Source organism: Pseudophryne corroboree, chromosome 1, assembly GCF_028390025.1.
Source record: "Pseudophryne corroboree isolate aPseCor3 chromosome 1, aPseCor3.hap2, whole genome shotgun sequence".
In the NCBI taxonomy this organism is placed as follows: Eukaryota; Metazoa; Chordata; class Amphibia; order Anura; family Myobatrachidae; genus Pseudophryne; species Pseudophryne corroboree.
Genome location: NC_086444.1, coordinates 367,057,251 through 367,084,996, shown reverse-complemented (window position 1 = coordinate 367,084,996; position 27,746 = coordinate 367,057,251). Strand labels below are relative to the sequence as shown.

General features: G+C 47.3%; 1 protein-coding gene across 6 annotated transcripts in view; it reads right to left on the bottom strand.

Moving 5' to 3' along the window:
* Window positions 1-27,746, bottom strand: part of CABIN1 (calcineurin binding protein 1) — a 459,275-nt gene that overhangs the window by 105,035 nt on the left and 326,494 nt on the right. For 5 of the 6 annotated variants that reach the window (XM_063913010.1, XM_063913005.1, XM_063913008.1 and 2 more), the window contains one exon: window positions 9,537-9,650. The exons of the other annotated variant lie outside the window; for it this stretch is intronic. In XM_063913010.1, coding sequence (XP_063769080.1) covers window positions 9,537-9,650 — 114 coding nt within the window. The remainder of the gene's footprint in view (window positions 1-9,536; window positions 9,651-27,746) is intronic. 6 annotated transcript variants of the gene reach the window in all.

Below are 27,746 nucleotides of genomic sequence, written 5' to 3'. Positions count from 1 at the left end.
AAGTGTCCAACGCATAATGTCTGATGTATGTGTTTATGGAAGACCATGTGGCTGCCCTACATATCTGTTCTGCTGATGCACCCTGTTGTGCTGCCCAAGAAGGACCTACCTTACGTGTAGAGTGTGCAGAGACATTAGCCGGAATAGGGAGATCTGCATGAGAATAAGCTTCAGATATTACCATTCGGAGCCATCTCGCCAGCGTCTGTTTACTAGCAGGCCATCCTCTTCTATGGAATCCGTAGAGGATGAAGAGGGAATCTGTTTTCCTAATGGCACTAGTACGATCTATGTAGATTCTTAAAGCCCGGACCACGTCCAGCGACGCTTCTCCCGCAGATAGTCCCGATACCTGAAAGGCTGGGACTACAATCTCTTCATTCAGGTGAAACTTTGATACCACCTTTGGAAGATAACTAGATCTCGTTCTGAGAACAGCTCTGTCTGGAAAAAAACTTAGGAAAGGAGAATTACATGATAATGCTCCTAAATCTGACACTCTTCTGGCTGACGCCATTGCCAGTAAAAAAAGAACTTTAACCGTTAACCACTTAAGATCTGTTCAATCAAGTGGTTCAAACAAAGGACCCTGGAGAAATTTAAGAACTAAATTCAAATCCCAGGGAGCTGCAGGAGGAACAAATGGAGGTTGAATATGTACTACTCCTTGGAAAAACGTACGTACATCCTGTAGGTCAGCAATCTTCTGCTGAAACCATACAGTCAACGCTGAGATTTGCACCCTCAAGGAAGCAACCTTCAACCCTTTATCCAATCCTGCCTGCAGGAAATCCAAAATTCTAGCTACTTCAAAAGATCTCGGATTGTAATTTTTTCCAGAACACCAATGAATATAGGCTTGCCATATTCTATGATACACACGGGCCGAAGAAGGCTTTCTTGCTCTAAGCATGGTTTGGATTACTTGCTTTGAAAATCCTTTAGCCTCTAAGATAAAGGTTTCAAAAGCCACGCCGTCAAAGATAGGCGATCCAGATGACTGTGACAACAAGGACCCTGCATTAACAGATCTGGACGTTGATGGAGCAGTATCGGTGCTTCCATGGACATTCTCAACAGATCTGTGTACCAATGCCTTCTTGGCCAAGCTGGAGCTATTAGAATGATTGCTCCTTTTGCCTGTTTTATCTTTCTCACTACTCTGGGTAACAGATATATTGGAGGGAACAGATACGCCAGCTGAAACCTCCATTCCACTGACAGTGCGTCTACCAGGACCGCTCCTGGGTCCCTTGTTCTTGATCCGTACCTCGGAACTTTGTTGTTTAGACGAGACGCCATAAGGTCTATCTCCGGTAGACCCCATCTGTTCACCAGTGTCTGAAACACTTCTGGGTGTAGTGCCCATTCGGTTTCCTGAATGGTGTGCCGACTGAGAAAATCCGCTTCCCAATTTAGTACACCCGGGACAAATACTGCTGACAATGCCGGGAGATGGAGTTCTGCCCATTTTAGAATGGGGGTTACTTCCTCCATCAGACTCTTGCTGTGAGTTCCTCCTTGATGATTGAGGTATGCTACTGCCGTCGCATTGTCTGAGCGGATCTGGACTGGTCTTCCTTGTAGATTGTCCTTTGCCTGAACCTGAGCCAAGTAAATGGCTCTTATTTCTAACAGATTTATCGGCAGGCGACTTTCCCTTGCGGTCCATTTTCCCTGGAACCATAGGCTTCCGAGTACCGCCCCCCAGCCTTGCAGGCTGGTATCTGTTGTCAGGACTTGCCACTCTTTTATCCAAAAGGGTCTCCCCTTGTTTAAATGGTCTGTCTGTAGCCACCATGCTAGAGACCTTTTTACATTTAGTGGAATCATTATCATCTGCTTCTTTATCGTTTGATGATTTCCGTTCCATTTGGTCAAAATGAGATGCTGCAACGGTCTGGAGTGGAATTGCGCATACTCCACCATGTCGAAGGTTGATACCATCAGACCCAACAGTCGCATTGCTGCATACACTGACATTGTCTGGGCTTGCAACGCTTCCTGAGCCATGACCTGCACCTTGACTATCTTCTTCTCTGGTAAGAGAACTCTCTGTAGGTCTGAATCCAATATGGCTCCCAAATGAACCATCCACTGTGACGAATTCAGGGACGACTTCTCCCAATTTATGAGCCACCCGTGTCTCTGTAAACAAACTATTGTCTGTTGGAGATGGCTCAACAGTAAATCTTGCGACTGTGCTAAGATTAATAGGTCGTCTAGGTATGGTAATATTCTTATCCCTTGCTTGCGCAGACAAGCTGCCATAACCACCATGATCTTGGTAAACACCCTGGGTGCTGTAGCTAGCCCGAAGGGCAGAGCTTGGAACTGGAAGTGTTCCTTGAGGATGGCAAACCTGAGGTAACACCGATGTGATAGTGCTATAGGCACATGCAGGTAAGCATCCCGTACATCCAGAGATACCATATAGTCTCCCGGTTCCATAGCCAACATTATGGAGCGTAACGTCTCCATGTGGAACTTCGGGATCTATATGTAGTTGTTCAACATCTTCAGATTTAGAATTGGTCGATATGACCCATTTGGTTTCTGGATTAGAAACAGATTGGAGTAATACCCCTGTCCCTTTTGTGATGGAGGTACTGGGACAATCACACCTGACTGCAGTAATTTTTGGACTGCTTCTTGCAGGGCATTGGCCTTCGACTCTATACGAGACGGGCTGGTGCAAAAAAATCTTTGAGGAGGCTGCCTCCTGAATGGGAACCCATACCCCTGAGATACTATCTTCTGCACCCAGGCATCTGCTGTTGACTGTTGCCATATGTGTGCAAATTGCAGGAGTCGGCCCCCAACCCTGGAATCCTCCAGGCGGAGGCCCGTCTCTTCAGGCTGAGAGTTTCTGTTCAGGTTTGGAAGCTGGCTTTTTGCTAGCCCACTGCTTCCTACCCCTGGATTTAAACTGGGGTTGTTTAGGCTCCTCTTTAGCTTTCGCTTTGCTTTGCCAGCGAAATGAGCGAAATTTTAAACCCTTGGACTTAGGGTTATAGGTAGCCGGAAATCTGACCTTTTTCGATTCAGCCTCTGATTCTAGGATATCCGATAAAGGTTTTCCAAATATATTACCCACGAAAGGCAATGCTTCCAATTCTTTCTTGGACTCCGCATCTGCCTTCCAGGTCCGTAGCCAAACTGCTCTGCGAGCGACTACTGCCAGGGCTGAAGCTTTAGAAGCAACAGTGCCTACATCAATAGCTGCTTCTTCTAAATACTGGGCAGATTGTCTTAAACGGCAAAGACGATCCTCTTGCTCCCTAGTAGGAGAGGGGATGTCATTCTCTAGTTCCTCTATCCATTCGCCCATTGCCTTTGCTACCCAGGCCGAAGCCATAGCAGGTCTTACCACTGCACTGTCATCTACCTCTTTGAATGATGTCACAGACAGAAGGGTAGAGAGCCTATTGAAAAATATTTTTTCTGGTAAAGCAGATTTATGCACGAGTCGCAGAACATGTGCATAAACTTTTGGAGGAACTTCTCTCTTCGAACAATCTCCAGCAGGAAATGGATAATAAGAATCCCATCTCTTAGGAATCTTATACCTTTTACTGGGCGCTGCCCAAGACTCATCCATCATTTCCGTCAACTCATCTGACGCTGGAAATTCAGCCTTCACAGACCTTGTTCGTTTGAATACAGGTGCTTTTGCTTTTAACGCCGTCTTGGCTGGTTCTTCCAGAGAAAGCACAGCCTTCACTGCATTAATGAATTCAGCTACATCTTCTGAACTAAAGCTCTGCGACTGATCATCATACGGAGTTGAATCTATTGTTTCCGCATCATCATCCGATGTATCATCTTGTGTAGTCTGCCATACAGACGTATCTGTCTTAGTCTTACCTGCCCCTTGGTTGCTTGTAGAAGCTACTGGAACCAAACCATAGGAAGGGAGCTGCATGTATGGGTTCATAGTGTAACCTAACCCTTGAGGTGGTGCTACCAGAGCTAACCTGTCTGCTATTGAAGACAGAGTCTTTGCGAACATATTCCGTGGTGGCTCTACTGGAGGTTGAACTAACTCCTGTTTTTTACTTCGCTGAAAAGCGAAACAGTTTGCACACAAACCCTCATAAGTGACCAATTGATTCATATCAATTACCCCTGACTTACAAGATAAGCATGTTAGGGCTATGGGAGTGCTTGACAAATTCTCCTCATCACTTTTGCCGCTCACAGACGCACACGGACGCTGAGCGACTCCACGTGCATGCAGACGCTAAGGCCTGCGACTCGGTCTGGCGGGCTTTATCTCCAGTGTACACAACCGCAACGTCTAAGCTGCGACCGAGTACCCTTGTGGTAGCGTCTGAGCCGGAAGTGAGGTCATTCAGTTCATGAAACGAGAGACACGCGGGAACTGGCCATGAACTCAGAGGAGGGGCGGACTGGAGAGCGTCTGAAACCCCCTGTTGACTTAAACTCCCAGGATCGCGGCCTCAACCTAGTCCTGGCGCCTATGATCCCCAGAGCGTAGCGCTGTCACACTCGAGATGTTCGGCACATCAACACACTGTTTGTAGTCTCCACCAAATCAGTGTAGCTGTGTCCTGACCCCTCTAGTAAGAGGAAGTCCATAGACTCACCATCTCCCCATGCTCCAGCCACAGCCTGGTTACGTCTGCTGGACCTGCTAGAACAGGGCTGGCCAAACCAGTCCTCGAGATCTACCAACAGTTCACATTTTCCAGACCACCTAGCTGGTGCACAGGTGTAATCATTACTAATTAAGATGTGCTGCATTCATTCCTAACTGACAATTCTACAGATGTCCAGGAGGCCTGGAAAACATGAACTGTTGGTAGATCTCGAGGACCGGTTTGGCCAGCCCTGTGCTAGAACATCCGACACAGACGCCCGTCGAGACAGCACTGTACCGCGGAGGTAAGCGTTGTTGCGACCCAGTGGGGAGTTGTTGGAGCGACTCTTTCTAATATGCGTTTAAGACGCTGTTAAGAGAAGTCGCTCAAAAAACCAAAACAGTAAGTCTATAAAAATAAATTAATAAAAACTTAAGGCTGCTTTCACAGCAGCCCTGTGACCATGCGGCTTTCTGCCGCACCAAGCAAAAAACTGATCTGACTGAACAGTGGGCGGGACTATATAGTGGAGGCCCCAATGCATCCTGGGAGGCCAGAAAGCTTGTGATCGTGTTGGTGCCATTTTCGCTGTCGCTCGACAATATCCCAATGTTATCCTGTGGATAATCCTGTGGACCCAGCCAGAGAAATGTAGAGTTTTTGCTTTCAATGGATCCGAGGGGATACTTGTCGAGCAAACCGGGCGAGGGGGACGTTTCTTGAAAGAGATGGCGTATCCATAGTGACGACTTCCCTCACCCAGGCATCTGAAATGGTCTGTAACCATACCTGGGCGAACCACAAAAGTCGGCCTCCCACCCTGGGGTCCCCCAGGGGGAGGCCCGCCCCGTCATACAGCAGGCTTGTCTGGTTTGGAAGCAGGCTGACGGGCAGCCCAGGAACGTTTAGGTTTGGGTTTAGAGGTTTTAGAAGTGCGAACCTGTTTTGGGTACGCCTGACCCTTTGCTTTACTTGGAGGTTGAAAGGAACGAAAGGTGGTATTTTTAGCCTTTGGAGCTGAAGGATTAGTACTCGACAGACATGCAGTTTTAACAGATGCTAAGTCAGCAACAATCTTGTTCAGATCTTCCTCAAAAAGGATGTTTCTCTTAAAAGGGATCACCTCCAAGGTATTTTTACAGTCCAGATCCACAGACCAGGACCGCAACCACAGAATCCGGCGAGCCAGAATGGACGTAGTTTGGCTGCCAGGATACCGGCATCAGAGGCCGCCTCCTGAATGTAATGAGAGGCTGTGGTAATATATGAAAGACACTATCTGGCATTATCAGAAAAATTAGAAGGTAGCTCCGCTTCAACTTTTTGAACCCAGGCTTCAATAGCTTTTGCAGCCCAAGAAGCTGCTATAGTAGGTCTATGCACAGCACCCGCAGGAGCGTAAATAGACTTCAAGCAATCCTCCAGGCGCTTATGCGTCGGTTCCTTCAGAGAGGTGACGGTAGTGACAGGCAGAGTAGATGACACTACCAGACGTGTGACATGTGGGTCCACCGGCGGCGGCGTTTTCCAATTTTTACTCAAGTCTGCAGCGAGGGGATAACGAGCTAGCATATTTTTAGACAGGGAGAATTTTTTTCCTGGAGACTCCCAGGATTCCTGACGTATGTCAACTAAATGGTCAGAATGTGGCAAAACTAATTTAGTAACCTTCTGACGTTTAAACTTATCAGATTTCTTAGTCGTATCTGGAGGTACAGTTTCATCATCGATCTGAAGAATCAGTTTGATAGCCTCCAAGAGGTCAGGAACATCCACCTGTGTTGTAGATTCCCCATCAGAAGCATCTGCATCAGTGCCTGATGGGTCAGTATATGCCCTCTTCATCGGATGAAGTATCCGAAACATGCGTGGATTGTGAGGAAGAAATGGCCTGCTTAGATGACCCTTTGGTCATAGGGGGGCGAGGGTCAGGCTTTTGTTTAACCAAAGACTAATTTAACTGCTGTAACTGAGTCGACAGAGAATTCACCCATGGTGGATTTACTACAGGGACAATACGTGATTGTACAGGCACAGGAAGTCCCACAGGGGGCGCAAGTCTCGTTACTAGCATAGTCCATAAATTAGAAAAAGCAGCCCAAGGTGGGTCTTGGTGTGCCACCGGTGCTGCAGGCTGACCGAGGGGCACGGAACCCCCAATACCTGGACCCTCAGTTGGAATATTTTCCTCAGATAAATCTACGGTGTCAGCACTGCATGACGCAGGATCAGCCACAGATCTCCCGCCCTGTGACGCAGACATTATTGGAGAATGTAGCTCTAGGGCGTAACAGTACAATATAGCCAGACACAGTACCTGACAAAAAACCCCTGTAGAGTCTGATTGCAATGCAGATCACAAACAGAAGATTTAAGTGGTATAAAGTGACTAAAATGCACAGAGAAAAATACCAAACAGTATATCCTGTGAAACACTCATATATATATATATACACACACACACACACACACACACACATATATATTCTGTACCCTGATGCACTTAGCCCCCGTCAGGGTACAGAATAAACGGATAGCAATATGTGTGCGATACACGTAATAGGAACCACACAGCAGTTGTTGGCACACACAGTCACAAGTACAATGCAGAAATTAGTACAAACAACAATAAAACTGCACTGGACTAGCAATACTAAGTAAAGCTATGTATGTATACAGATATAACAATGCACAGTAAATACTGGATGTATATCACAGGATACTTGTACTAAATATTCCTGTAGGTATGCACTTGTTCTTAACTAACACTGTCTAAACGACATGTAAAATACATGTCCTGTAAATGCAGGCAGCTTTACAGAGGTGCCCAGCAGTCCCAGAATCAGCGCAGCTCTGTGTAATGGCGCCCAAGTGCTGACAGGGAGTGAGGGAGAGAGAAAGATGCAGCTCCAGGGCGGGAACATCTGCTGTAGACAGCGCCTGGGACAGGGGGAGGGGCTACAGGTAAGAGCCTTATCCGCTCTGCTGGACTTCACCACCGGGTACTATGGAGCCTGTACTAAACAGATTTTAGTAAATCCGACCTGTGCTCCTTGCCCTGGTGGATATAGTGGGTTCCCTGCACGGCCACAGTGTCCACGCCAGCCCAGCGACGCGGTCCGTCTCTGGAGACCGCGCCTGGATCCGGATTTCGGCGGGTCCCGCCTGGGGGACCCTCTTACCTCCTCCCTATCGTGCGGCCACGCGATCCAGGAGAGCAGCGGCGGTATGTGTGCCTGATGAGCCCGGAGCGCCTCCGCTGTAAGTACCCGGCAACCAGGGTGCGGGAGTATACTATGCTGCGGCCTTTGAAGTCTTCTTTCTTGTCAGAAAAGCTCTTTTCAGGGCTGCCTAGCGCAGCCCTCCCTATTAGCTGCTTGCACTGCAGGCACCAACTTACAAACTGAGCTCCAGTGCCTGGAGGCGGGGATATAGAGGAGGCGGTGCAGTGCATCCTGGGTACAGTCAAAGCTTTAGCCTGTTGGTGCCTCGGATCAAGATCCAACTCTACACCACCGACGTTATGCTCTGTGGAATAACAGTGTACCCGCTGCAAAAAAAAAATCAGTAAGTATTAGTTCGTGTTTTTCACACTGCATTCAGTTTAGCTGGATGCAATAACTGGGTGTGTGCACAGTACAATCACGGGAAAACAAAGATTCAGATTTGGTGGGAAGAAAGCAATACATTTTCCTATAGGGGATTCTCCTTAGCACCTCCCATGTTCTCCCACAGGAGGAGAACGGTCCCTGTTCACATCAATGAGAACTGATGTAATTGGGTAGAATTCTGGAAAAACTATCAGAGCACTTGTCTGGCACTACCCAAAGCAAACTTGTATTTTATGTTGTGTCCAGTACAGATTAGAAGGTGCCTTAAAGTTAGATCTGTAAAATGGTTGCTATGCACAAACTTGAGTGGCAAAACTGTTATAGATAGTACAAAGTAGCTGCCTGTACAATATGCATTAGATAATATATACAGTATGTCAATACAACAGATTTCTAACGTAAAAACTAATTGCATTGAAACCTTTAGCAATAGACATCTAATAAAAGTTGGGGATACGGTCATTAGGTCGACACAACTTAGGTTGACAGTCATTAGGTCGACCACTATAGGTCGACATGCATTAGGTCAACAGGGTCATTAGGTCGACATGTACTAGGTCGACAGGTCAAAAGGTCGACATGAGTTCTTCAAATTTGTTTTAATTTTTTGAACTTCCTCATACTTTACGATCCACGTGGACTACAATTGGGAACGGTAACCTGCCTGAAGCATGGCGAGCGAATCGAGCCATGCGAGGGGACACAGTGCATTAATTGCGGTGCCCAGTCACTTTACGAAGAAAATGACACAAAAAAAGTAAAAAACATGTCTACCTTTTGACCTAGTACTTTTCGACCCAATGACCACGTCGACCTAATGAATGTCGACCAATAATGGTCGACCTAATGACTGTCGACCTAAGTTGTGCCGACCCAACGACCCATACCCAAAAAAGTTGACCAAATAAATCTCCTTCACTTTGTCTGGCAATACTTTATATCAATTACCTTTAGTTTTCAGACACTTTATTTCTTTAAATGACTTTATTACACTCATGACAGAAACCCAAATAATTGCAGTTATAGTAATGAAAGGGATAACATACCAGGTAACTGTTAGTTTATAAAGACACTACAAGTCACCTAAAAATTCTATTTCACGAGCAAAAGCACTTGTCCGGTGTGACCTAATAATGTACAGTGCAGCATACATAATCCTATATATAGTCATCTAAACCAATCCCAGTTCAGCACAACTCCAGTAGCAAGAGGTAACAAATAATTCAAGTCATAGTAACTCATTCCCATAGAGCACAATTGTTAGAGCCTTTTGTCTACCTATTTTCACCCCGACCCGCCTGTAACATACAGCTCAACTTACATTGAAGAAATTAGTCTTGTTCCTCTCGTAGAAGAGTCCCTGTGCTGGCATGTGCTTCAGCTGCTGCCACGGGATACTGCTGCCTAGCAACACGTCTCTGGCCCACTGCAAGTTCTGAGGAGACAACAGGCAGGATGAAGCAGAGATGCTGCTGTGCATGCATACAGATCCTATTCCAGTTTCATATCATAGTATATATATATATATATATATATATATATATATATATTTATTTATTTTTTTCACACATATGCACATTAATGTTTGTCACATAAAATTTGATATTGGATATGTTATTAACCAGAACAGACCTGGCCACCTAATCTGAGGACCTGGGCGAAGACACCTGATAAAAACAGAGAAAGACACATACACTTTGTAAGTGTGTTCTCATAGCCTTCCTGCCGTAGAGTATATTACGTACCGAGCATTAATCCTTGTGAACGCTGCAGGTAATGCTAAAATTGGCACACAGCAAACAGTTGTCAGAAAGTGTTTGTATAAACACACACGTTTACACTATTTTGGGCACCAGCACAGGGTGAACTGCCTGATTGCAGAGTTCCAATATTTATCCCTGATTCTGACAAGCCACAAGATGGGGTGCCTGAGTGGAGTGCTCTGATGGACAAATCAATATCAAAATGATTCACAATAACACTCACACAGAGAGACAGATTTATCAGTTACTTCAGAGAGATTTGAACGTAGAAGTGATTATAAGCAGTGGCATACCTACAGAGCGGCTAGACTGGTAAATGTCCAGGGGCCAACAAGGTGAAGGGGACCCGGACTATAGATCGGAAATGTCTAGGTTGACCCCATATGGTCGACGTGGACAAAAGGTTGACCTATGAAAGGTTGACACTGGAAATGCTCAACAGGTTCAAACTGTCGACAGGTTCAATGGTTGACACACATATGGTCAACACGTGTTTTGGGGGGTTTTCATGTTTTTGGACTTTTTCCGTCCTTGACTATCCATGTCACAAATCATAACCTTTAGGAACCTTGTGCCATGCGAAGCGAGACACCAAGCCCAAAGCGTGGTGAGCGAAGCAAGCTCGTGAGGGGACACGTTTCTACATATGGTGGTCCCAGATGTAAAAACTATCCACATTAATACCAAACGTGCAAAATAAAGTGCATCAATCATTTTGTATCAACCATTGCCATGTTGACCTTTTCCCCGTTGACCTTTTGTCCATATCAACCTTTCATAGGTCAACCTTTTGTTCATGTTGACCTAATGCATGTCGACCATATGGGGTTGACCTAATGACTGTCGACCTAGACACTGTAGATCTTGTATACCACACCCAAGGTGAAGGGAGCCCCCCCCAAAATCAGTAACTAAATACTGTAGACCAGTTCAATTCATTTTGGGGGTTTTCTCCTGTGTTTTTAAAGTGGCAATCGTTTAAATGGCAAAACCAGGTTGATTTTGCCATGTAAATGATTGCCACTTAAAAAACCCCCCAAAAAACAGAAGAACTCTCCTAAAATCTCTCACACCCTATCATATTACCCTCAATATTGTTACAGTTAACAGTTGAGGCAAAAAGTAATTTCAGCAGTTGCCACGCCTCCATTAGTAATAAAAGTGAATATAAAAAAAAACATTCTAAACATACAGTTTCACTTCTCGACATGTAAAAATATGCACATAAAAGTCATGTTTTTTTAAAGCATTGGTGTAAATGAGGCCCTAGGATTGAAGATACGTTCAATAGTCATTTGAGTTCTTAGTGTCACAGTGAGGATAAAATTATTTCCTGACTACTGGACTTGATCCCTTATGCTGTCTGCAGGTCTCTCAATAATTCCATATCATTCCACAAAATCAAAATGAGGAGCTGTGCACAATCCACACTGCTTGCTTAGTGATCATTCTCTGTTACCAAAACAAAGCAGTGTCAAGTAATAAACTGTATACAGTATGTTGGCCAAACCATTTGTGCGGCAAAAATCCAGACAAACCACAGAAAGCCCACACACAGAAATGACACTAAACATCCTAAACTAAAACACACTTGCAAGCTGTTACCTAAACCAGTAAAGTGTTTTTCTAAATCAGGGCTCTTGGGTATAAAGTACATATTACTTATTGCAGTCAGGGGCCAGGGCCATCATCTCAGGAGTCTGAGCAGTACAACAGTAAGGGGCTCAAGCAGACAAGAAGATCCGCCGATACCTAAACTACAAGTTGGCCTGTGAATAAGCAACAGTACTTGTGCTGGAGTAGGGGGCTATGCTTCCCAAAGTCCCTTTTCTTAGGGGGTTACTTGGCACACATTGCCTATTACCTCTACATATGTGTCCAACCCAATTACTTCCACTCCTCTAAAAAAAACAGAAAAAAAGGGACAGGTCTGCCAGCATCAGGAAGTGTAGTACTGCCCGTACCGGCTGCATAGACTTCAGGGTGCCTGCCTGGTGCATCCAAAAGACTATCCGGACGGCACTGCTGTAGAAATTATGGTTGCAGAGTGCCATTTCAAGCATCCTGCTAGTCACAAACAAGGGCCGCAGGGAAGCGGCAGTGTGCCCACAGTGCCCTGCACGCTGGAGGATAATCTACACCCACACAGCCCACATTCATGACAGTGGAGTAGATCTACATAGAAAAAAAAGAGAAACTACAGGTGCACACTAAGCACAGCTAATAAGAATAATTATAATAAACTCTACAATATAACAGTGCAAAAGTGAGAAGCTTAGCACAAGTTTGGTCAAAAATATGGGCCCACAAACTGCGACCAGGTGACCTCATCTACTGGGTCCCTAACATTCCAAAGGTTCAAGTCCAGAGCATGGGATCCCTCAGGTCAGCATAGGCTAACCGCCCCAAGACATCACAACTGTGTTGAGAGTGTTACATAGGTGAGAGGTAATAATCAGGGTGTTAAAATAAGAATTTACTCACCGGTAATTCTATTTCTCGTAGTCCGTAGTGGATGCTGGGTACTCCGTAAGGACCATGGGGAATAGACGGGCTCCGCAGGAGACTGGGCACTCTTAAAAGAAAGATTATGTACTACATCTGGTGTGCACTGGCTCCTCCCTCTATGCCCCTCCTCCAGACCTCAGTTAAGGAAACTGTGCCCGGAAGAGCTGACATTACTAGGAAAGGATTTGGAATCCAGGGTAAGACTCATACCAGCCACACCAATCACACTGTACAACTTGTGATAACTATACCCAGTTAACAGTATGAACAACAACTGAGCCTCATTTAACAGATGGCTCATAACAAAACCCTATAGTTAAGCAATAACTATATACATGTATTGCAGAAAGTCCGCACTTGGGACGGGCTCCCAGCATCCACTACGGACTACGAGAAATAGAATTACCGGTGAGTAAAATATTATTTTCTCTGACGTCCTAGTGGATGCTGGGTACTCCGTAAGGACCATGGGGATTATACCAAAGCTCCCAAACGGGCGGGAGAGTGCGGATGACTCTGCAGCACCGAATGAGCAAACTCAAGGTGCTCCTCAGCCAGGGTATCAAACTTGTAGAATTTTGCATAAGTGTTTGATCCCGACCAAGTAGCAGCTCGGCAAAGTTGTAAAGCCGAGACCCCTCGGGCAGCCGCCCAAGAAGAGCCCACCTTCCTCGTGGAATGGGCTTTTACTGATTTAGGATGCGGCAGTCCAGCCGCAGAATGAGCCTGCTGAATCGTGCTACAGATCCAGCGAGCAATAGTCTGCTTAGAAGCAGGAGCACCCAGCTTGTTGGGTGCATGCAGGATAAACAGCGAGTCGGTTTTCCTGACTCTAGCCGTCCTGGAAACATAGATTTTTAGGGCCCGGACTACGTCCAGCAACTTGGAATCCTCCAAGTCCCGAGTAGCTCCAGGCACCACAATAGGTTGGTTTAAATGAAACGCTGATACCACCTTTGGGAGAAATTGGGGACGAGTCCTCAATTCTGCCCTGTCCATATGGAAAATCAGATAAGGGCTTTTTCAGGACAAAGCCGCCAATTCTGACACACGCCTAGCTGAGGCCAAGGCCAACAGCATGACTACCTTCCACGTGAGATACTTCAACTCCGCGGTCTGAAGTGGCTCAAACCAATGTGATTTTAGGAAATTCAACACTACGTTGAGATCCCAAGGTGCCACCGAAGGCACAAAAGGGGGCTGAATATGCAGCACTCCCTTAACAAACGTCTGAACTTCAGGCAGTGAAGCCAGTTCTTTTTGAAAGAAAATAGACAGGGCCGAAATCTGGACTTTAATGGATCCCAATTTTAGGCCCATAGTCACTCCTGACTGTAGGAAGTGCAGAAATCGACCCAGCTGAAATTCCTCTGTTGGGGCCTTCATGGCCTCACACCAAGCAACATATTTTCGCCATATGCGGTGATAATGTTGTGCTGTCACATCCTTCCTAGCCTTTATCAGCGTAGGAATGACTTCAACCGGAATGCCCTTTTCCATTAGGATCCGGCGTTCAACCGCCATGCCGTCAAACGCAGCCGCGGTAAGTCTTGGAACAGACAGGGCCCCTGCTGTAGCAGGTCCTGTTGGAGCGGCAGAGGCCAAGGGTCCTCTGAGTTAATTTCTTGTAGTTCCGGGTACCAAGTTCTTCTTGGCCAATCCGGAACGATGAGTATAGTTCTTACTCCTCTCTTTCTTATTATCCTCAGCACCTTTGGTATGAGAGGAAGAGGAGGGAACACATAAACCGACTGGTACACCCACGGTGTCACTAGAGCGTCCACAGCTATCGCCTGAGCGCAATATCTTTTTAGCTTTTTGTTGAGGCGGGACGCCATCATGTCCACCTGTGGCCTTTCCCAACGATTTACAATCAGCTGGAAGACTTCTGGATGAAGTCCCCACTCTCCCGGGTGGAGGTCGTGCCTGCTGAGGAAGTCTGCTTCCCAGTTGTCCACTCCCGGAATGAACACTGCTGACAGTGCTAGCACGTGATTCTCCGCCCATCGGAGAATCCTTGTGGCTTCTGCCATCGCCATCCTGCTTCTTGTGCCGCCCTGTCGGTTTACATGGGCGACAGCCGTGATGTTGTCTGACTGAATCAGCACCGGCTGGTTTTGAAGCAGGGGTTATGCTTGACTTAGGGCATTGTAAATGGCCCTTAGTTCCAGAATATTTATGTGTAGGGAAGTCTCCTGACTCGACCATTGTCCTTGGAAGTTTCTTCCCTGAGTGACTGCCCCCCAACCTCGGAGGCTTGCATCCGTGGTCACCAGGACCCAGTCCTGAATGCCGAATCTGCGGCCCTCGAGAAGATGAGCACTCTGCAGCCACCACAGCAGAAACACCCTGGCCCTCGGGGACAGGGTGATCAGCCGATGCATCTGAAGATGCGATCCGGACCACTTGTCTAACAGATCCCACTGAAAGATCCTTGCATGGAACCTGCCGAAGGGAATTGCTTCGTAAGAAGCTACCATCTTTCCCAGGACTCGCGTGCAGTGATGCACCGACACCTGTTTTGATTTCAGGAGGTCTCTGACCAGAGAGGACAACTCCTTGGCCTTCTCCTCCGGGAGAAACACCTTCTTCTGTTCTGTGTCCAGAATCATGCCCAAGAACAGCAGACGCGTCGTAGGAACCAGCTGCGACTTTGGGATATTCAGAATCCAGCCGTGCTGTTGTAGCACTTCCTGAGATAGTGCTACTCTGACCAACAACTGCTCCTTGGACCTTGCCTTTATAAGGAGATCGTCCAAGTATGGGATAATTAGAATTCCCTTCTTTCGAAGGAGTATCATCATTTCGGCCATTACTTTGGTAAATACCCTCGGTGCCGTGGACAGACCAAACGGCAACGTCTGGAATTGGTAATGGCAGTCCTGTACCACAAACCTGAGGTACTCCTGGTGAGGTGGGTAAATGGGGACATGTAGGTAAGCATCCTTGATGTCCAGTGACACCATAAAATCCCCCTCTTCCAGGCTTGCAATAACCGCCCTGAGCGATTCCATTTTGAACTTGAACTTCCTTATATAAGTGTTCAAGGATTTCAAATTTAGAATGGGTCTTACCGAACCGTCTGGTTTCGGTACCACAAACATTGTGGAATAGTAACCCCGTCCCTGCTGAAGGAGGGGAACTTTTATTATCACCTGCTGAAGGTAAAGCTTGTGAATTGCAGCCAGTACTACCTCCCTTTCCATGGGAGTAGCTGGCAAGGCTCATTTGAGGTAACGGCGAGGGGGAGACGTCTCGAACTCCAGCTTGTATCCCTGAGATACCACTTGTAAAACCCAGAGATCCACCTGTGAGCGAACCCACTGGTCGCTGAAGTTCCGGAGACGGGCCCCCACCGCACCTGGCTCCACCTGTGGAGCCCCAGCGTCATGCGGTGGACTTAGTGGAAGCAGGGGAGGATTTTTGTTCCTGGGAACTGGCTGTCTGGTGCAGCTTTTTCCCTCTACCCCTGCCTCTGGGCAGAAAGGACGCGCCTCTGACCCGCTTGCCTTTCTGAGGCCGAAAGGACTGTACTTGATAATACGGTGCTTTCTTAGGCTGTGAGGGAACCTGAGGTAAAAAAAGTCGACTTCCCAGCTGTTGCTGTGGATACGAGGTCCGAGAGACCGTCCCCAAACAATTCCTCACCCTTATAAGGCAAAACTTCCATGTGCCTTTTAGAATCTGCATCACCTGTCCACTGCCGAGTCCATAATACTCTCCTGGCAGAAATGGACATTGCATTATTTCTAGATGCCAGCCGGCAAATGTCCCTCTGTGCATCCCTCATATATAAGACTACGTCTTTAATATGCTCTATGGTTAGCAAAATAGTATCCCTGTCAAGGGAATAAATGTTATCTGACAGGGAATCAGACCAAGCTGCTGCAGCACTACACATCCATGCTGAAGCAATAGCAGGTCTCAGTATAGTACCTGAGTGTGTATACACAGACTTCAGGATAGCCTCCTGCTTTCTATCTGCAGGCTCCTTTAAGGCGGCCGTATCCTGAGACGGCAGTGCCACCTTTTTTGATAAGCGTGTGAGCGCCTTGTCCACCCTAGGGGATGTTTCCCAACGCAACCTGTCCGTTGGCGGGAAAGGGTACGCCATTAGTAACCTCTTAGAAATCACTAATTTCTTATCTGGGGAACACCACGCTTCTTCACACAATTCATTTAACTCATCAGATGGGGGAAAAGTCACTGGCTGCTTTTTCTCCCCAAACATAATACCCTTTTTAGTGGTAACCGGTTTAATATCAGAAATGTGCAACACATTTTTCATTGCCGTAATCATGCATCGGATGGCCCTTGTGGATTGTACATTTGTCTCATCCTCGTCGACACTGGAGTCAGACTCCGTGTCGACATCTGTGTCTGCCATCTGAGGTAGCGGGCGTTTTTGAGCCCCTGATGGCCTCTGAGACGCTTGGGCAGGCGCGGGCTGAGATGCCGGCTGTCCCAAAGCTGTTACGTCATCGAACCTTTTATGCAAGGAGTTGACACTGTCGTTTAATACCTTCCACATATCCATCCACTCTGGTGTCGGCCCCGCAGGGGGCGACATCACACTTATCGGCTCCTGCTCCGCCTCCACATAAGCGTCCTCAAACATGTCGACACAGCCGTACCGACACACCGTACACACACACACACACACAGGGAATGCTCTGAATGAGGACAGGACCCCACAAAGTCCTTTGGGGAGACAGAGAGAGAGTATGCCAGCACACACCAGAGCGCTATTTATAACAGAGGGATTTACACTAATACAAAGTGAAATTTCCCCCAATAGCTGCTTATATTACCTTTTTGCGCCTAAATTTATGTGCCCCCCCTCTCTTTTTTACCCTTCTCGTAGTGAATACTGCAGGGGAGAGCCTGGGGAGCGTCCTTCCAGCGGAGCTGTGAAGAGAAAATGGCGCTGGCTGTGCTGAGGAAGATAGCCCCGCCCCTTCAGCGGCGGGCTTCTCCCGCTTTTTTAATAATATTTATGGCGGGGGATTAGGCACATATACAGTTTATAACTGTATTATGTGCATTTTGCCAACCAAGGTATACATATTGCAGCCCAGGGCGCCCCCCAGCGCCCTGCACCCACCAGTGACCGGAGCGTGTGGTGTGCTGTGGGAGCAATGGCGCACAGCTGCAGTGCTGTGCGCTACCTTATTGAAGACCGGAGTCTTCAGCCGCTGATTTTCTCCTGGAATCTTCCGTCTTCTGGCTCTGCAAGGGGGACGGCGGCGTGGCTCCGGGAACGGACGATCGAGGTCGGGCCCTGTGTTCGATCCCTCTGGAGCTAATGGTGTCCAGTAGCCTTAGAAGCACAAGCTAGCTGCAAGCAGGTAGGTTTGCTTCTCTCCCCTCAGTCCCTCGTAGCAGTGAGTCTGTTGCCAGCAGATCTCACTGAAAATAAAAAACCTAACAAATACTTTCTTTTTTAGTGAGCTCAGGAGAGCCCACTAAGTGCATCCAGCTCTGGCCGGGCACAGATTCTAACTGAGGTCTGGAGGAGGGGCATAGAGGGAGGAGCCAGTGCACACCAGATGTAGTACCTAATCTTTCTTTTAAGAGTGCCCAGTCTCCTGCGGAGCCCGTCTATTCCCCATGGTCCTTACGGAGTACCCAGCATCCACTAGGACGTCAGAGAAAAAGTGTTACATTAGTAAAAACAACTGAGGTGTTAAAAAAAGTGCTATTAAAGTGGAGTATATCTACCTGGATAGTCAATGACATTGAGTGGTGGAATCCCCATCTGTAAGTGTTAACAAACGGTCTGATAGAATGTGGGAAGTTTAAAGAATATGTATGGGATATAGGGAGGTTATCTATGTGGAGAGGTCTGTGGGCGCATGCAAGTGGCTTGAGAGGAGGTCTGATGGTCATGTAAGTGGCATGTGGGATATCGGAGGGGCATGTTGTGGTGGTTGTAATTGCAGGGTATGGGTCATTAGGTCGACCACTATTGGGCGACATGGACTAGGTCGACATGGAAAAAGGTTGACATGAGTTTTTTTTACTTTTTTTGATGCTGTTTTCTTCGTAAAGTGGCGGGGAACCCCAATAAGTGCACCGTGTTCGCTCGCCATTCTTCGGGCAGCTTACCGTTCCCAACTGTAGTCCACTTGGATCGTAAAGTATGAAAAAGTTCAAAAAATGAAGAAAAAAAAAAGTGAAAAACTCATGTTTACCCTTTTCCATGTCGACCTAAGTCTTGTGGACCTAATGACCGAAAGCCGTAATTGCATTAGCTTACTTTACAAGTGTCAGAGCTCCATTATCACATAAAAAGTAAAAACAGCATATGGACAATATGCTTGTGATCTTTCATTGCTGCTACACAATAAAAACATATGTCAGAAAAGTAAAATAGGCTTCAGGTTACCCTTATAGTAAAACACAGGTTATTTTACAATACCCATGGATTAAAAAAAGGAGAGTTATGTTAGACTTACCTTTGTTAACTCTCTTTCTTCGAGGTCCATAAGGTCACCAGAGATAACATCGGGGTGGGGGTTATAGGTGGTAGGATAAGCTCCTAGGCACCATACAGTTAAACCTTTTAGATATCCCAGGATGCCTAGGTCCCTCTCCCTATAACCCCACCCCCTGCCCAGGTAGGTCTGTTTTGGTAACAAGCCCAAAGCAGGAAGAGGATAAAGAGACAAGGAAGACATGTTACACATAAGAACACACTCTCACAGACAGGAGAAGGGAACCAGTGACCAAAGCTGCAAAACTCAGAGGCCAGGTGCATCAGGGTGGGCGTCCTGTGGACCTTGAAGAAAGAGTTAACAAAGGTAATTCTACCATAACTCTCCTTTTCTTCTTCGATGTTCCACAGAGATAACATTGGGAGTGTCCTAAAGCAGTACTTCAAGAGTGGGGATGCTCCTGAGTGGATAGAATCCGGCATCCAAATCAAGCATCCTAGGAGGCGAATGTAACAAAGGCATATAGGGGCAGATGTATTAACCTGGAGAAGGCATAAGGAAGTGATAAACCAGTGATATGTGCAAGGTGATAAAGGCACCAGCCAATCAGCTCCAATATGTAAATTAAAAGTTAGGAGCTGATTGGCTGGTGCCTTTATCACCTTGCACATATCACTGGTTTATCACTTCCTTATGCCTTCTCCAGGTTAATACATCTGCCTCATAGTGCCTTGCTAAGGTATTCAACCCCCTTGGCTTTTTACCTATTTTGTTACATTACAACCCGTAATTTAAAAAAAATTAAAATCTGATTTTTATGTGATGGATATGCACCAAGTAGTCTAAGTTGGTGAAGTAAAATGAGAAAAATTTATATAAAAAAATAAATTTTTCTAAATATAAATTTGAAAATTGGCATGTGCATATGTATTTACCCCCTTTGCTATGAAGCCGCTCAAAAGTTCTGGTGCAGCCAATTACCTTCAGAAGTCACATAATTAGTGAAATTAAGTCCACCTTATGCAATCTAAGTGTCACATGATCTGTCAGTATAAAAACACTTTTTCTGAAAGGCCCCAGAGGCTGCAACACCACTAAGCAAGAGGCATCACACCATGAAGACCAATGAGCTCTCCAAACAAGTCAGGGACAAAGTTGCTGAGAAGTACCAGTCAGGGTTGGGCTATAAAAAAATATCCAAATCTTTAATGATCCCCCGGAGCACCATTAAATCCATCATCTTCAAATGGAAAGAACATGGTACCACAACAAATCTGCCAAGAGAGGGCCGGCCACCAAAACTCACAGACCGGGCAAGGAGGGCATTAATCAGAGAGGCAGCATAGAGACCAAAGGTAACCCTGAAGGAGCTGCAGAGTTCCACAGCAGAGACTGGTGTATCTGCGCATGTGACCACAATAAGCCGTACACTCCATAGACCTGGGCTCTATGGAAGAGTGGCCAGAAAAAAAGCCATTACTTAGTGTTAAAAATAAGAAGGCAAGTTTTGAGTTTGCCAAAAGGCATGTGGACGACTCTCCAAATGTATGGAATAAGGTGCTCTAGTCAGATGAGACTAAAATGTAACATTTCGGCCACCAAGGAAAACACTATGGGGGTCATTCCGAGTTGATCGCTAGCTGCCGTTGTTCGCAGCGCAGCGATCAGGCTAAAAAACGGCATTTCTGCGCATGCGTATGCCCCACAATGTGCACGCGCAATGTACGGGTACAAAGCCCATTGTGGTTGTGTACAGGTTCTAGCGAATTTTCAGTCGAACTGACGGCCGCAAGAAGATTGACAGAAAGGGGGCGTTTCTGGGTGTCAACTGACTGTTTTCAGGGAGGGTTTGCAAAAACGCAGGCGTGGCTGGGCGTTCGCTGGGCGGGTGTATGACGTCAAATTCGGACACGATTAGGCTGAAGTGATCGCAAGCGCTGAGTAGGTCCAGAGCTACTCAGAAACTGCACAAACTGTTTTTGCATAGCTCGGCTGCACATGTGTTCGCACTTCTGCTAAGCTAAAATACACTCCCCAGTGGGCGGCGGCATAGCGTTTGCACGGCTGCTAAAACTAGCCAGCGAGCAATCCACTCGGAATGACCCCCTATGTCTGGCGCAAACCCAACACATCCCATCACCCCAAGAACACCATCCCCACAGTGAAACATGGTGGTGGCAGCATCATGCTGTGGGGATGTTTTTCAGCAGCAGGGACTGGTAAACTGTGTCAGGTCGAGGGAAAGCTGGATCGTGCTAAATACAGGGATATTCTTGAGAAAAACCTGTTCCAGTCTGCCTGTGATTTCAGACTAGGATGGAGGTTCACCTTTCAGCAGGACAATGACCCAAAACATACTGCTTAAGCAACGCTGGAGTGGTTTAAGGGGAAACATTTAAATGTGTTGGAATGGCCTAGTCAAAGCCCAGATCTCAATCCCAATAAGAATCTGTGGTCAGACTTGAAGATTGCTGTTCACAAGCGGAAACCATCCAACATGAAGGAGCTGGAGCAGTTGTGCCTCGAAGAATGGGCAAAAATCCCAGTGGCAAGATTCGGCATGCTCAGGGACTTATCCAAAGTGACTTGCAGCTGTAATTGCCGCAAAAGGTGGCTCTACAAAGTACTGACTTTAGGGGGGTGAATAGTTATGCACGCTGAAGTTTTCTGTTATTTTGTCCTATTTGTTGTTTGCTTCACAATAAAAAAAAACATCTTCAAAGTTGTAGGCATGTTCTGTGAATGAAATGATGCAAACATTCAAACAATCCATTTTAATTACAGGTTGTGAGGCAACAAAACATGAAAAATGCAAAGGGGGTGAATACTTTAGCAAGGCACTGTACAACTTAAAGGTGTGGTTAGAAGACCACGTAGCCGCCTTGCACAATTGCTCCACACATGATGGTCCGACAAACTGAGTAGAATGAGCAGAGACTGAAGCCGTAACTGGAATACCTGCCTGAGAGTATGCTTGTGCGATAGCCATTCTAATCCATCTGGCCAGAGTCTGTTCATTAGCTGGCCAACCACGTTTGTGAAAACAGTAAAGAATGAAGAGGGAATCCGACCTCCGTAGTGAACTGGTGCAATCTACACAGACACGGAGAGCACAAACCACATCCAAAAAAATCTCTGCAGCCAAGAGACCCAGGTATATGAAGGTCGGAACCACAATTTCCTCACTGATGTGAAAACGGGAGACCGCATTGGACTGGGTTACCTACCTAAGGTGAAGTACAGCCCTGTCCAGATGAAAAATGAAGAAAGGAGGGCGACAGGAGTGAGCTCCCAAATCAGACACCCATCTGGCAGATGCAATGGGCCATAGGGTCCGCGTGCAGACACGGGCCCTGAGACAAGAGGTCATGTCACAGTGGAAGTTGAAGGGGAACATTCCATGGAGAGACATTGTAGGTTGGAGAATCAAGGACATCTGGGCCACGCTGGTGCCACTATGATGAGGTTGCCTCCCTCCTGTTTGAATTTCCATAGATCCCTCGGCAGAAGGGAAACCAGAGAAAAGATGTACATGAGATGGAAGGTCCACTTGATAAAGAGAGAGCGTCCATGAATGCTGCATGCTGATTGCGAGAGATACGTATCTCGGGACCTAGTGGTTGTGTCGGTAGGCCTTGAGGTTGATGTCCGGGAGACCCCACTTGTCCACTAGAAGTTGAAAGACTTCTGGATAAAGGGAACATTCTTCTGAGTGAACATCCTGGTGACTGGGGAAGACTGCTTCCCAGTTTAGGGTCTCGGAAATGAAGACGGCTGAGATGGCTGGAAGGGAACATTCTGCCCACCTGAGAATGTGGGCCACTTCTTGCAATGCCATCTGGCTGCGAGTGCCGTCTTGATGATATGAACCTGAACAGGTCTGGCCTGAAGGACGTTTTGCGCCAAGGCTTTGTAGACAGCTCGTAGTTCCAGAACATTGATCAGGAGACGGGACTCCGACTGTATCCAATGCCCCTGGAACAAGTGCTGTTCTGTCACTGCTCCCCAACCGCGGAGACTGGCGTCTGTGGTTAGGAGCAACCAGTTCGGTAACCAAAAGTGTAATCCTTTGTCTAGGTGGAATGTGTAGAGCCACCAAGTGAGAGACAAGCGGACCTCTGGAAAGTTATCATATGTGATGTGATCAGATGAGGCTGTCCGTCCCACCTGGCCAGGATCAGATGTTGTAGAGGACAAGAATGAAACGGAGCATACTCCACCATGTTAAAGGTCGAGACCACCATTCCAAGGACTTGCATGGCTGAGTGAATGGACACTCGGCTCGTCCAGAGCAGCCTGCGAACTCTGTCCTGCAGCTTGGAGATTTTGTCCGCTGGCAGAAAAAGACGCTGGTTCGCAGAGTCTAGTAGGGCTCCCAAATGTAACATCCGCTGATGGTATGAGGGAGGACTTTTTCTACTTGATGAGCCATCCGTGTTTTTGAAGGAAGGTCATCGTGATTTGAAGATGTCATTGCAAGACATCCTGTGAAGCAGCTAGAAGCAGTAAGTCATCCAGATAGGGAAGTATTCTGACTCCCTGACGACGACGACGTGCTGCCATAACTTTGGCAAAAATTCTGGGTGCTGTAGAAAGTCAAAACGGCAGCGGCATGAAATGATAATGTTGACAGATTATAGCAAAACGCAGGTATTCCTGATGCGAGGAAGCAATAGAGATATGCAGATACGCATCCTGTATATACAGTCCCCCGGCTCCACAGCAAGGACTATGGATAGAAGGGTCTCCATGCGGAATTTGGGAACCTTGACAAATCTGTTGAGAGATTTGAGTTTGAGGATGGGTCGGTGTTACCTGTTTGGCTTGGGTACTAGAAACAGGGAGGAACAATAGCCCTTCCCGCATTGAGATTGAGGAACCAGCATGATCACCTTTAATTGCAGTAGGGATTGTACAACCAGTTACAGAATTTGAGCCGTTTGGGGGTCTGAGGGAAGACCTGTGCAAAAGAACTGTGGGGGTGGGCGTCTCTTAAATGAGACCGTGTACTTGTGAGAGACCACTTCTTGCACCCAGTTGTCCCTGAAATGGTCATAGACCAGACATGTGCAAAGTGGCCTCCCACACGTGATCCCCCAGAAAGAGGCCCACCCCTTCAGGCTGCGGGCTTGTCAGGTTTTGCTAAAGGTTGACGTGCAGCCCAGGGTTGCTTGGCCTTGGGCATAGCTAAAGGTTGTGTGGGGAAAGCCTGTCCTTTTGCTTTGCCTTGAGGATGAAAAGTACAAAAAGTTGAACTTCTAACACGAGGAGTTGTTGTGGAAGGGAGAAAAGCAGTCTTAGCTGCAGTCAAAGCAGTGACAATTTTGTCCAATTCGGCCCCAAACAACACGTCTCCCGTAAAAGGAAGAAATTCCAGAGTTTTCTTGGAATCAAGGTCAGCTTTCCAGCCAGAGAATTCGCCATGCCAGTATAAAGGTGGTAGACGCTTTAGCTGCCAATACTCCGGCATCAGACAGAGCCTCACGTATGTAAGCAGACGCTTGCTGCATAAGGGTCAGGTTTGACATGTAGTCCTCAGATATATCTGAGGGCAATTCTCCGTCTACGGCCTGTAACCATGATTCAATGGCTTTAGTAGCCCAGGAAGCAGCCACGGTTGGTCTGTTTACAGAAAATAAGATTTTACTCACCGGTAAATCTATTTCTCGTAGTCCGTAGTGGATGCTGGGAACTCCGTAAGGACCATGGGGAATAGCGGCTCCGCAGGAGACTGGGCACAATTAAAGAAAGCTTTAGGTCACCTGGTGTGCACTGGCTCCTCCCACTATGACCCTCCTCCAAGCCTCAGTTAGGACACTGTGCCCGGACGAGCTGACATAATAAGGAAGGATTTTGAATCCCGGGTAAGACTCTTACCAGCCACACCAATCACACTGTACAACTCGTGATACAATACCCAGTTTAACAGTATGAAAACAACTGAGCCTCTCAACAGATGGCTCAACAATAACCCTTTAGTTAACAGTAACTATGTACAAGTATTGCAGACAATCCGCACTTGGGACGGGCGCCCAGCATCCACTACGGACTACGAGAAATAGATTTACCGGTGAGTAAAATCTTATTTTCTCTGACGTCCTAGTGGATGCTGGGAACTCCGTAAGGACCATGGGGATTATACCAAAGCTCCCAAACGGGCGGGAGAGTGCGGATGACTCTGCAGCACCGAATGAGAGAACTCCAGGTCCTCCTCAGCCAGGGCATCAAATTTGTAGAATTTTGCAAACGTGTTTGCCCCTGACCAAGTAGCAGCTCGGCAAAGTTGTAAAGCCGAGACCCCTCGGGCAGCCGCCCAAGATGAGCCCACCTTCCTTGTGGAATGGGCTTTTACTGATTTAGGATGCGGTAGTCCAGCCGCAGAATGCGCCTGCTGAATTGTGCTACAAATCCAGCGAGCAATAGTCTGCTTAGAAGCAGGAGCACCCAGCTTGTTGGGTGCATACAGAATAAATAGCGAGTCAGTTTTCCTGACTCCAGCCGTCCTGGAAACATAAATTTTCAAGGCCCTGACTACGTCCAGTAACTTGGAGTCCTCCAAGTCCCTAGTAGCCGCAGGCACCACGATAGGTTGGTTCAAGTGAAAAGCTGATACCACCTTAGGAAGAAACTGGGGACGAGTCCTCAATTCTGCCCTATCCATATGGAAAATCAGATAAGGGCTTTTACATGACAAAGCCGCCAATTCTGACACACGCCTGGCCGAAGCCAAGGCCAATAACATGACCACTTTCCACGTGAGATATTTTAGATCCACGGTCTTAAGTGGCTCAAACCAATGTGATTTTAAGAAACTCAACACCACGTTGAGATCCCAAGGTGCCACTGGAGGCACAAACGGGGGCTGAATATGCAGCACTCCCTTCACAAACGTCTGAACTTCAGGCAATGAAGCCAGTTCTTTCTGGAAGAAAATCGACAGAGCCGAGATCTGTACCTTAATGGAGCCTAATTTCAGGCCCATAGTCACTCCTGTTTGTAGGAAATGCAGAAATCGACCTAGTTGAAATTCCTCTGTTGGGGCCTTTTCGGCCTCACACCAAGCAACATATTTCCGCCATATGCGGTGATAATGCTTTGCAGTTACATCTTTCCTGGCTTTAATCAGCGTAGGAATGACTTCCTCCGGAATGCCCTTTTCCTTCAGGATCCGACGTTCAACCGCCATGCCGTCAAACGCAGCCGCGGTAAGTCTTGGAACAGACAGGGCCCCTGCTGCAGCAGGTCCTGTCTGAGCGGCAGAGGCCATGGGTCCTCTGAAATCATCTCTTGAAGTTCCGGGTACCACGCTCGCCTTGGCCAGTCCGGAACCACGAGTATTGTTCTTACTCCTCGTTTTCTTATTATTCTCAGTACCCTTGGTATGAGAGGCAGAGGAGGGAACACATAAACTGACTGGTACACCCACGGTGTCACCAGAGCGTCCACAGCTATCGCCTGAGGGTCCTTTGACCTGGCGCAATATCTCTCTAGTTTTTTGTTTAGGCGGGACGCCATCATGTCCACTTGTGGACGTTCCCATCGATTTACAATCAGGGTGAAGACTTCTGGATGAAGTCCCCACTCTCCCGGGTGGAGGTCGTGCCTGCTGAGAAAGTCTGCTTCCCAGTTGTCCACTCCCGGAATGAACACTGCTGCAGTGCTAGTACGTGATTTTCCGCCCATCGGAGAATCCTTGTGGCTTCTGCCATTGCCATCCTGCTTCTCGTGCCGCCCTGTCGATTTACATGGGCGACTGCCGTGATGTTGTCTGACTGGATCAGTACCGGCTGGTTTTGAAGCAGAGGCCTTGCCTGACTTAGGGCGTTGTAAATGGCCCTTAGTTCCAGAATATTTATGTGAAGGGAAGTCTCCTGACTCGACCATAGTCCTTGGAAGTTTCTTCCCTGTGTGACTGCCCCCCAGCCCCGAAGGCTGGCATCCGTGGTCACCAGGACCCAGTCCTGTATGCCGAATCTGCGGCCCTCTAGAAGATGGGCCCTTTGCAGCCACCACAGCAGAGACACCCTGGTTCTTGGAGACAGGGTTATCAGGCGATGCATCTGAAGATGCGATCCGGACCACTGGTCCAACAGGTCCCACTGAAAGATTCTGGCATGGAACCTGCCGAAAGGAATTGCTTCGTAAGAAGCCACCATCTTTCCCAGGACCCGCGTGCAGTGATGCACCGATACCTGTTTCGGTTTCAGGAGGTCTCTGACTAGAGATGACAGCTCCTTGGCTTTCTCCTCCGGGAGAAACACTTTTTTCTGGACTGTGTCCAGGATCATACCCAGGAACAGTAGACGTGTCGTCGGAACCAGCTGTGATTTTGGAATATTCAGAATCCAACCGTGCTGGTGTAGCACCTCCTGAGATAGTGCTACTCCCACCAACAACTGCTCCTTGGACCTCGCCTTTATTAGGAGATCGTCCAAGTACGGGATAATTAAAACTCCCTTTCTTCGAAGGAGTATCATCATTTCCGCCATTACTTTGGTAAACACCCTCAGTGCCGTGGAGAGTCCGAACGGCAGCGTCTGGAATTGGTAATGGCAATCCTGTACCACAAATCTGAGGTACTCCTGGTGAGGATAGTAAATGGGGACATGCAGGTAAGCATCCTTGATGTCCAGGGATACCATGTAATCCCCCTCGTCCAGGCTTGCAATAACCGCCCTGAGCGATTCCATCTTGAACTTGAATTTTTTCATGTATGTGTTCAAGGATTTCAAATTTAAAATGGGTCTCACCGAACCGTCCGGTTTCGGTACCACAAACAGTGTGGAATAGTAACCCCGTCCTTGTTGAAGTAGGGGCACCTTG